Source organism: Phasianus colchicus, chromosome 2 (genome assembly GCF_987193195.1).
Source record: "Phasianus colchicus chromosome 2, bPhaCol1.hap1.1, whole genome shotgun sequence".
Classification (NCBI taxonomy): domain Eukaryota; kingdom Metazoa; phylum Chordata; class Aves; order Galliformes; family Phasianidae; genus Phasianus; species Phasianus colchicus.
The window spans coordinates 55,415,111-55,427,352 of record NC_143437.1 but is presented as its reverse complement, the minus strand read 5'-3'; the positions used below and the strand labels follow the sequence as shown (position 1 = coordinate 55,427,352).

Genomic DNA, 12,242 nt, shown 5'->3' with positions numbered 1-12,242 from the left:
TCAAGCCAGTACAATTTAAGCAGGAATGTTTAACTAAGCATCAATATATTCTAAAGTCAGGTATGTCAACTTGCTACATGGTTAGCTAACTTTATATGATTTCTGCATCATAATAAATCATCGTTATGCCACCTGTGTGCTACATAAACTCAAATTTTCAAAATAATAAGCAGTACAGCATGGTAAAATCTTATACCATCAGTTAAACCCACATCAGTATACCAGGAAGACAGCAGTAAACTTACTTTCACCAGCCACATAATTAGCTGGAAAATAGCCTTGCTGTCCATTTGCTAGGCTGCCAAACCACCAGTTATCATTATCTTTGTATAACACTTGGATAATGTCACTGCGATGGATGGTTAGCTCATCTGATCGATGCGCTGTGTAGTCATAAAGAGCCACTACCTAAAAGAGAGATAAGAGCACCACAGCTTTATCACAACTGTGCCACAGAGAAAAAAGCACAACATTCACTTCCTCTTGCAGAAAAGCAGCTGAAACCAAAGCTGCACTTTGGTAAAAGCTGAGGCTGTCTCAAGTTTTGCTAATGGGATCAGGGGTGGTGGGAAAGCAGCAGGAGAGGCAAGATAAAGGACTGTGGGATTTTAGAAATGGTTAAGAACATTCAATTCACTAAGATTAGCTTCAAAACAGCAGCTGTTAGTTTTATAAGCAATTTACTTGTGAAGCAAAAGAAAAAAAACACTTCATACATTCACTTTCTCAGAATTGTTACACCACCTTCAGATCCCACTCTGAGTGCGTATGAAGCATATGTGTTCAAATAAATACTTCAGCAGTGCTACAGTTTTACCAGAAGGAAAAGTTCAGTGGAAAAATGTTATTGTAAAGTTTTGCTTTGATCACTTCACATTTTTCTTGTTTCTTTGGAAATACACATTTGCATAAAGTATTTTATAAATATCTGCAAAAAATTGGTGTATATTCTACTCACATAACAAAGCCATTTGTCAGTGAAAAACAGGACATCGATACTTTTCAGGATGAAAGTGCAAACAGTGGTCAGCACCATGCACACTACATAGAATACATTGCCAGAAGCTTGCTTTCTACTCTGAATGTGAAAATATAAAATATAATTTCTTATTTATTTCCTATGCTCTGTGAACAAAAATCTGTTCTGACAAATTCAGAGCCAGAAATGACTGAAAAGAGGTGAACTGAAAGAAGAGAGGAATTGCTCACTTCTCTCATTGTAAGTGAAGATCATAAACATGACTTCTTTATACAAAGGGCACTATTCCCCTATATAGAATCCTCACCTTTATGAAATCATAAATAAAAAGATAAGGAACAGGGATTGTTAGGGAGTGACAGAAGGATATAGGGTACTAAAGACAGTAAAGTTACTGTGCGAATGGAGATTTGCACAATTTTTTTTTTAATTACCTATGCTTGCATTTAAATCTGAAGAGTGCTGAACTGCAGTGTTTTTCATATTTGTTATTTCTATTTTCAGTATGATCACCTATGAGTTATGTGTGTAAAAATATAGCCAATGTCATTTATATTTTCATACTCGCACTTCACTGATGAATCACTTATGAATGGGAAAATATGAAAACGCTTTTACCACTGAAAACTGTATGTGGTAATTTGTGAGCTGGTTGGCAACAAAGAAGTAATATCACCACAGCTGTAGGTATACAAGAGATTTATCTAAATGTGCATTCAGTAAGCATGAACTTAAATATAAGTAGTTAAACAAGGACCATCTTCTGTCATAATTCTCCTCCTAGCATTAAGAAAGATACTGCAGCAATTACAAGTGATATTGAGTATAGAAATACAAATGAAAAAATAGAATAGAACCATATTAAAATGCACTACAGAGCTCCATACAGAATCAGTGCAGAACTGGAAGCTTACATGATCGTGCCCAGTAAGGGGTGCTCTAACAATGCCCACTTCAGCTCAATGGTTAAGGTTTTCTTAGTAATAGTACTATGAAAATCATGAGGTCACTTAAGGTAAAAGGAATTTTATGCTAACCATTTGGCAGAATGAAAGGCAGAGTAACGCTTATTTCTTTTTGCAGTGCCTTTTGTAAGATAGCATTAGTGCAAATGTTTTGTTGTTTGGAAAAAAATCACAAAAATTAATTAACATGGAAACACTGCCAACAAACTGTTCAAACTAACCAAGCAAGTCCCACTTACTTCTGTCTCTTCAATAAAAAATTAAAATACCAATGTGTCCTGTAATACAACTGGTTTAGCAAGCCTGACAGTTTAAATGAAATGTGGAAATTGCCATAATATTCTCTAGCGATAAATAACCAGAAAATAAGCATGAGAGGAATACAGGAAATGTATCTCAGGACCAAAGAAGAATGTAAAGGACCTCGTAATTATGCCCAAAGCAATGGAATTTCTCCTGATGTGACATTCAGATATTTGTTAAATGTTGTCTGAGTTCAAATTCAAGAAAAAAAAAATCTATATCCATCAACATTTTAAAAAATCATTTTTCAGAAATGATGTAAAACCACCAGTAAGATGGTTATGAACACTGTACAGTGACAAGGAAAATCTATGGTGGCAAAAAAAAAAATCCTTAATTCATGCTAAAAAAACACAAGTGCTTTCAAAGACACAGGTCCAGTGTGACAGGTATAGAGATACTGCAAAAAATTACATAATACTTACTGTCTCTTGCTCAAGCAGACAACTGCTTCCTCCTCTTTCCCCCAGTGCAGCTAGATGGTCATCACTCTAGAAGATGAAATATTATAGCACAGTATTAAAGGCTATTGATAAACTACAATTTTACACTTCTTCCATATGCCATGCCTATTCTAAAAAAAATCTGCAATAAAAATGTTTTTTCAAAAAAAGAAAAAGCAGAAGTGATGTTGAGCAATCCAGAGTAATGCTGGCTATGTAGATACTTATAGAACTTAAAAAGCTTTTCAAATGTGTATGCTGCACTAAAGACAACATGTGGGAGGACAGAGGATTGACGATTATACAGTCTAAGCTTGTCTGCACTGCAAATATTACAGTAGATGCTTAAGAAATCATTGCAGTGAACTTTACCTCTGAACTGGTATGCAGAAGATTTCACTTTCACATAAGGAAGAATTTCAGGCTGGTTTTAATAACCAATACTTAAACATTCAGTTCTAATAGCTCCATCTTTGCCACTTAACTCTTCAGACTTCCAGTAAAGCCACAGGAATACCACTGCATATATAAGGCAATCATTAGGATGTGACAGTACTTACAAAACTCGGTTTCTATTAAAAAAAAAACAGCCCTTAATTCGCAACAAAATATAAAATAGAAATACAGTGAAAACTAGCAGAAAAAAAAAAGAAAGAAAAATGGAAGAGATGGAAGTTTTTTTGCCTAATTTTTTCCAATGGCCTGTTTTCAGAAAGGAGAAACCAGTTTTCCCTAGATTTTGCATGCATCAAAGGATACTAACTACAGTGTGGAACAAATATTACATAGTAGTAAAACTATTTTAGAAGAGAAGAATCAAATGTGAATAATGTGAAGTAAACAACATTTCCACCCATAACAGATTGTGCCACATTGCAAACAACATTGAAATTTGAGAATTTCTACCCAACTTCTTTTATTTTCTATTTCTTAATTTGGTTGATCCAAGAAACATCATTATTACAATCTTCAGCAGAGTAAACAGCATTCTCTGTGACAGAGATTCTTGCCCTTACATATTGCTTTCTTAACTTTGCTAAGCTTATCATATAGATGAAATGCTCCTAAAAATCAAGGCACCTGAAAACCAAGGTTCCATCTCATCTCCAGGCATCATCGCCATAGTTACATACACACAATTGCATACTGATGAATGCAATATAAAAGTGAACAGTTGCACTCAGTTCTTAAAATTTACCAAAACAACTAAGCCTACTACCCTACTACAATTCTGAATAATTATGCGTATACACAAAGGAGAATTAAAAAAAATAAAGTAACTGCCTGATTTGATAAGCAAATTTTCAGCAAAGAACAGTGGAAGCACAGTTCAGAGTATGAGGCATGATCAGTGGTCTACTGGTAGCTAGCAGTGCCTTACAGGTTTCAGCTATTTCTCATTTTTCACTGTCAAGGTTAAGAGAACTGTGTAGGCAACGTGCTTAGCCTGTGGGATGGGAGTGCCTCCTGTTGCTCAAAAATGATTCATCAGAATTATTAGCAGTATTATTTAGGTATCTAGTTCAGGTACTCACATTGCCCCATTGTTGTGTCTCAATCTGTCTCTCTCTTTTTAATGAAGTATTTATGCACTTTCAAACACTCAGTGTAAGAAGACCTTGAAGAGAGCGAGTAGTTTGGAAATAACAATCTGAAATCCATGAGTCATCCTGAGACTATGCTGAATGTTCTCAGACACCGTGTTAAACTTCTAAGGCAACAACAATCCAGAGAGTTTCTTCTTAAAGAGGCCCAGGGAGCAGGGCCCAGCTGCCCCTAACCGCACTGGCAGTCCTGGTGGCAGCTGGCTGCTGCACCAGCCGGGAAATTGCCGTGGCTGCTTACCACAGGCATGCCAACCCTGCACGGTACCAAAGCTGGCTCTGCAGTGCCATGTTTTTCATCAAATATTGCTAACTATCAGGTACTCTGCAAGAAAAACCTGGTGCAAACAACTGCCTGTTCAGTTTAAGAATGTTATTTTTTTAGTGCTGCGTCACAACAGTAAGCTACATTTTCAGGATTGCAGTAAAGCAACAGGTATACTGTAGCATGTGAATACATTGTTCTTAGTATTAGTGTCTTCTTTTTTAATGCAAGCTGGAAACTAATTAATCCTTCTCTTCCATCCAAACAGATGTGAGGCCTGAAGATAAGTTCTTAGGAGCTGCTCTTAAAGTGCAGCTTAAAGTAGACCATTTGTGAGGGAAAAAAGCCTGCCATGTCACATTGATTTGGCTCAAACAAAACTGCAAGGAACTTTCAGCATAAGGAACATCCTCAGACAAAGACAAATGGACCAGCTCCAGGCCATGGAACATGATATTGATTATCCACAATACATCCACGTGGATAACTGAGATATTTCTAAGAAAAACAGGAAACATTTTAAGAACTAATAATAAGAGAGCGTTTCAGGTAAGAGTAAGCTGATAATAACAGCGCTAATTAAAATGTTTATGGCTTCTCCATAACTGAGTGGTTTCAGTGATTGTGGTAATGGAGGTTTTGCTTTTATTCAGAGAGATATAAGGTGGCCAGCAAGATTTGGGCATCAGATAGCAGATAGTGTTCATAGCCTTATGAGAAGCAGCTTTGAATAAGAACAAGTGATGTGTTATCACTGTCTTTTCTGTTTAAAAAAAATAATCAGCATTTTATTTCTATATTTCAAATACAAGAAGTATTTAAATTTAAAGAAAAAAATCATGGAAAATTTTAAAGTTTACTGGTGGTTTCATATGCTTCTTCCTTATATGCAAACAAATTCTTTACTGTCAGAATAAACATAAAAATCAAGATATATGACATTTAGTCATTAACTCCTACTTACTCAATTTAAAAAATAAACTTGTCTAAGATCAGTCTTAGGCATACACTACACAAACATGGTGAATACAATGACTGTAAATCCAGGGCTCAAGTCAACCTCTGCTCTGTTCCTGTTGAAAGGACTGACCCAGTGACATGAAGGAGGACATCATCTCTTCCTTGGATGCTGCACAGTTGCCACTGCTTCTCTCCACCTCCCTACACCTGTTCTTTGCAAGATGTAAGAGAAGCTGGAGAGCTTGTGCAGACACTCCAGCAAGGACACTGGGAATCAATGTCAAAGCTTCCCTTGTCTGGTCAACAGATCTGTACCTCAGAGCTTAACAGCCAAAGTTCTGAGACTGGCATCAAAATCTGATAACATTTAATGCATTTTTAAAACTTACAGAGTCAATCAGAACGTTTACAGTTACCACATTGTTTTCATTTTTCCTTATAAAGTCGAGGGTTAGAAATTAACTTAATCCTTTCCTTCCTTAAGAATGTCATGCAAACTCTTTACTCCAGTAACTGAAGTTTTAAATGAAATACTAAATAAGCTGAGACTTAACATAAAATAATTGAATACTGTTAGCACTGTCACATTTTTGTTCATGTTCTCTGGTCCAATTAATTGTCAACACACACTCAGCTAAGGACACTTAACCGCACAAATTCAGTCTACAGGAAACAGAATGACAAGGACGGCATTAATAGCTAAATTAAAATGATTCTAAAAGCATTAACTGCTAAGAATAATGTACTCTTCTTTGGTCTTTTAATGAATCTGTCTGCTGTCAGAAAACTACTGTAAAGTTACTTCCTTAGGCTTCAGATGACTACATTCCTTATTTGATTACAGCTCTTCAATATTTAATGAGCATGGGAATCTATAATCTGCCTAGAGGAAAAAAAAAAAAAAGAAAACAACCTGTGCCAGGTTGCACTTTATTGAAACCTGCAATGTACAAACAGAAAACAGAAATGCAAACACAGCTGCTGCAGTAAAGCCCACAGGGCTAGGAAAATAAAAAAGAAAAAGAGAGAGAAAATTTAAAAAAAAAAAAAAAAAAGGATCAATTCAGATGTATGGAGAATACTCGAGCTCCTGAAGTTATTCGAAAGCTGTTCTGTCATTTGTCAATATTTTACTTGCTTGATTAAAACAACTTGGTTTAATTGTACTTGCAACACATACATATTTCTGCATATTATTATTTATACACCAGAAAATGTAACAAAAACATTAAAACCCTTAATCTAACCCTCAGGAAAAAAGAAATATTTAAAATTAGCTGCTATTTACTATTTAGTTGATCTTCTATTTGTTTGTAAAGCTTTCTGTGACACAGAAAACTAACATACCAACTAAAAAATGAATGCATACATATTCGTAACAATTATATGAGAGTTAAAAAATTGGAAATGCATAAACAATAAGCATTTAGTCAACAAAGAAATAGCGATGTAAAACTGCAGTTTCAAAATTACTTGGTGAATCCCATGTGTCTTACAAGCCTTCCATAACTTTATTAACACAGAATATTAAATCATGGTATTCCATACATGAGGGGACGGAGCATTAACACCTGAGTACAACAGGCCCAAGTCATCCAGAGCCTCGTGTAATTTCAGTCCAGAACAAACTCACTCTTCCATCACTAGTCCCCATTATGATCAATCCAGGTTAATGAGTTGGAAGTAATGGCATTACAGATTCTGTTGTTTTTTATTACCATGATTTCAGGAAATGAGAAATATAAGAAAGGGAAAAATTACTATAAGTTTTCAATGAGACTTACAGAGAAGCCATTAAATTAATGGAGAATAGTTGCGATATCATTTGTTAAAATAGGTGAAATATTAGCAAACAGTAAAAACACAGGATTTAATTTCAAGTTCTTGCTCCATTTTTCTCTCTCTACTTCCCGATTTATTTCTAAACAGCAATAAATAAATGATTTTAAAAAAGGTTCAATTTACAGATACCTGATCTCTCAATCAGCTACCTGCAAAAAAACCTTATTTGCCCATACAGACGATTTGCTTGAATATACTTTTTTTGTGAATAAGGGCAGGATAAAAAGAAAACCTCTCTACAATGAAAACTTGTGAATAATGACATTTTATAGTTAGACATCAATTTAAAAAAAATGCAAAGATAGAATTCCTTACCATCTGTATTCTGCCCAATAGTGTTCGGCTAAGAGGGTTTCCTACTGGGCTGAAACACCCTGTGAAAAGAAAAAGCTGTGAATTTTGTGCTTGTTATCCTCTTCCACCGAATAAATCATTTTATTTTAATATCATTATGTTAGCAGGATATGTTTGACAAAATTCTAATGAAAAGCAGCAGCATCTTTCAATCACAACTACGCATCCTTCAGTCAGAAACAGTTGGAGGGTGTATTTAACTAACAGACCTGACACAAGGTTAACTAATCCAATATTTTCATTCAAATGATTTGGAGAAATAGCTCGAGCAATGTCCACATGCCACCTCGTGCTCAGAGCTGACGCTATTATCTAGCCTGTATTGCTTCTCTCTTCACTGAATTTCCAAGGAATGCACACAAAGTTTTCCAACAGATCACAAAAACTCTCAAAGGAATTACTTCCTTATTTTATCTGAAAGAATAAGTATGTCTATTCAGTAGTTCTCTTTGATCATCTGAGTCCCTATCACAACACATCTTGCTGTTTATTTTATTCACTGTATAGAATAGTGCATTTGAACAAGCACTTGTAAATTCTTTTCTTTTCAAACTATTATGTTAACTACTAAGCCAAGAGAAATCCTTTCATCATTTATGGATTTTTCTTTTTTGTTATTGGTCTCCTCAGCTGTATACTTAAGAAAACATCTTTAAAAGACACAAAAATCTGAAAATTGTTGAACACGACAATGAAAACTGCTACTCCTTTGCTGGAGAATGGTTTCTCTTTTCTTAAGAACAGAGAGGCCAGACAAGACAGAGTTAAGCTCACTGTGTTTTCTCAACAAGACATAAGATTTCGAACAAGATTTGCTTTCAAATGAGAATAAATTATGAAAATTCATTTTCATTTACCACTCCAAATCCTATTCTTGAGGAGCCCAGAATCTGAATAAAGAGGATTTTTTCAGATTCAGATTCCCATGCACTGGCAGAGGTCCATGGGGAAGCTTGCACAACTTATCTTACTGTATACTTTCTGAAGTCTAGTGGTTTAGACTTTCACAGGAGATTTGTTCATAAATGTTTAATCATTAGATATTAAGATATTTCTAAATATAATAAAAGCTGTAAGTTCAAACAATCAGAGTTAAACCATGCTCCTGCAGATCTTCTGCATGTCAGTAATTTTTTACTTATGGGAAATCCTAAGTACATTAATTAACTTTTCAATTTCGAATATGAATTAAAAAAATCAAAAAATTGTGTATAAATTCTGAAACAGTTTATTCTGAAAGACTTGCATTGATTTTTTTTTACTTTAGTATTTCTATTTCTTTCTGGAAGAGGAATAGAGATGAGAATAGAAAACATTTTCTGAATTCAACACACACTCAAAGATAACAGACCTTAAGCTTTCTTTTCTTCAAATAAGTTATTCCTCAAAACATTTGTTCAGCATTAACACCAAAGGTCAGTGCTTCTACTAATGCTGCTATCTACAAAGTTGGTATTCACAAAGTCCAACACTTACAAGACATGCTGCTATAGAGATGACACTGCAAGTTGGTAGATAAAGCCCTGCATACTGATGTCATATCAACTACTGGATCAAAAGCAATCAGAACTTAAGAATAATAAAATGTCTGCAAGATAAAAAAATCTTTTTTTTCATCTATACAATTGTTTTATCTATGCTAAGGTAAGAGTTGAAAAAAAACAAATGAACAATTTCTTATTTGATTTTTTTTTTAATATACAATCAGTAGCACCGATTACTTTCTTCAAAGATGCACTGTTGGAGTTCTTCAGCAGTATGTGAGTACTCCTGTGGGTCTCTATATGCAGCTACTTATCAGGTGAAGACTTAATTGGAAAATATTGGTTCAACCATAAAACCTGGATGAAGGCAGTGCAAACCTGCTCTGCTGCAAGCACTGGACGAGACAGATTTGAAACTTAAAGACGTCAGGAGTGCTGTGTTGAGTTCTAGCAGACAGCACCAATTCTGACTTAGCATTTCCTGTGAGCAGAGCCTTCTTCCAAGACAAGCAGGAAATTCCTATTGCTTCATTTGAGGTGCAAACACTGACCAGAGCAGAGTACATCCAGTTTGAAGCATTCTATGATTCACAGAGCCAATGTTGTTTTTGTTTGTACTTATCATCATCTTGTTACTCCAGACTATTCTTTAGTATCATCCTTCAGCTGTATTCAGTTATCAAGCATTCCTTTATTAGCACGCACAATGATGACAATGACATTTAAAAACAACAGTAGAAACCTCCCTTATCCATGAAGGTGCATTCAGCAAGCAAAGGAATATCCATCTCTTCTTTCTCAAAAGATGCAGTAGATTCTTGAAGCAATTTTTCACAGCTATTGGCTTAACATGGCTCCACACTTGATTTAGTGTGTAAATGACACTGAGCAAGTGTGACTAACAGTCTCAGTAGCGGTTGCTTCAGTTCTCTCTGATCCTAGATGTGCAAACTTTGAACTACTGCAGTGAGGTAGTGAAACTGAGGCCAGGATTGCAGAAAACCACTTGCATTTCATCCAAAAATGATGTTTATGGAACACCATGACCTGCTGAGGCTCTCACCTAGAGCAAGTCAGATAAAGAGTCACGCCTGGGAAAACCATCCCCCCAGGTTATTCTGGGCTGCCTTATCTTACAGACCCTTCAGAACCTGTAATGGAGAAGCACTTCTATTGATTCAGGGGATTTACTTGAACTCAAACAAACATTCCTCTAAACAGCCTCTGCTGTGCTCACCTTCAAAACCCTGTACATGTCAAGGAGTTAATCTTCCCCACAAAAGCATTACAATTTGAATTACTGTATTTCCTATTACCCCGCACTGATTCTCCAGTAGTCTCTTTCATATGGAGTTTTACATGAGAAGAATATTTTTCTAGGGGAACCAATCACTGATGTCTAAACAGGATGTTATATGTCTTAAAATGATTGGTGCCATTGCTTTTTATCATATGACCAGAATTTCCAGACTTTTACAATTTAACTTCTTTTATTGTTTTGTAAATCCAAGTATGCATTGACGTTACGTAAATGCTGACAGAATTTGTATTTTTTGAGAAAAAAAGCCTCCTTCCATGAGGAGTCTGAAACAATATTAGCTTCCTGTACTATTTGAACAATGAACTAAAAGTGCATCTTTTGTCACTTTCTGGCAGCATAATCTCTGCCAGAATAAATGAGACTAAAGAGAAAAGACATAAACCTGGTAGTTGTCCTCATATCCAAAAAGTAAGTCTGTGCTATGAGATCCCCAGCTTCATTATGTGCTTTCACTGAAAGCTCTAGATAAGCACAGCATGAACTGATAAAATTCCAAATAGTTGGGCTGAAATACACAGGAAAGTAGAAGAGTTCAGCAGCACACAGATTAGATTTAAACAAAAATTTATATGAAGTGGCCTCTACGTCACAGCAATGATAGTAGCAACAATGCCACACAGAAGCACTAGCAATTAATTGAGAACACTTCCTATTAAACAGCATCATCATTATGCATTTTAAATTAACAAGAGAGCCAGAAGAGGGGGAAAAATTCTCAGTAGTCATAGGATCGCACTATTACCCTATTGAAGCATCTACAACCACCTAATATTTAATATTTATAGAAAAAAAATCTGTTTTAATAGAGACTAAGAGAGCACTCATCACAGAATTCATGCCTTTTATTCACTTTCTGAAAGAATTTTTTTTCTCCCTTCATGAAATTCACTTGATAAACTCTTTCTGTTGGTTAATAAAGGTATTTTTGCATGATAAAACTCCTGTAACTCTCATCTCATGGAAACTACAGTTAGGAAAATCAACTCAAGATGAAGTACAAAATGTCCTTAGAAAACCACTGAGCAATATCACTGAAGAAATAACTAAAGATAATATTCGTACTCATTCTTGTGATGAATCCTCTAAAGCACATGGAGAAAAAACAAATTACTCTGAAGTTTACATTAATTAATAATTTATTTTAAAAGGAAAAGAAAACAAACTCTGAAAGACATAAAGACATGAAAATAACATGAAAATAAACTATGCTTCTAGGAAACAGTATTTCTTATTGCAGACATACATCTTGTAATTTATATTGTGGCCTCTTGCAACATAGCATAGTTAAAATATACCCAAATGAAAAATTCATATAAGTTAAATATGTTTGTATCAGCTCAGCCCATTTTCCTATCCACCTTTTGTGGCTTTAAAACTATTTTAAGTAAAAAAGATTAAGATTTCAGCAGAGTCACCTATTCAAAACCGTGAATTCTCTGTCAAGAAGGTATTCTAGTATGCACTGTAATCTCTAATTCAGGTTTCATAGGACAGCTTTTTTGTCTGTTTTTAAAGTAAAAGTTTTTAGAGCAGCATTACTCCTTTCTGGGATTTTTCAAGTGAGGCATTAGGTAACAGAAAGAGGATCATTTTGTAATAGCATAGTATGTATTTATTTTCCCTCAAAGGCTTTATTCTCACAACAATTATGCTTTAACTGATCAAACAGAATTCATTAAATAAAACAATTGTTTATACATTGGATAAGAAACTGTTTCTCTT

General features: G+C 35.0%; 1 protein-coding gene across 7 annotated transcripts in view; it reads right to left on the bottom strand.

Annotated features, from left to right (window-relative positions):
* The window catches only part of AHI1 (Abelson helper integration site 1), a 91,114-nt gene that overhangs the window by 20,271 nt on the left and 58,601 nt on the right, over positions 1-12,242 (bottom strand). For all 7 annotated transcript variants that reach the window (XM_090135756.1, XM_090135753.1, XM_031610792.2 and 4 more), the window contains 3 exons: positions 7,677-7,735; positions 2,673-2,738; positions 246-408 (listed from right to left, as the gene is read on the bottom strand). In XM_090135756.1, the coding sequence (XP_089991882.1) occupies positions 246-408; positions 2,673-2,738; positions 7,677-7,735 (288 nt within the window). The remainder of the gene's footprint in view (positions 1-245; positions 409-2,672; positions 2,739-7,676; positions 7,736-12,242) is intronic.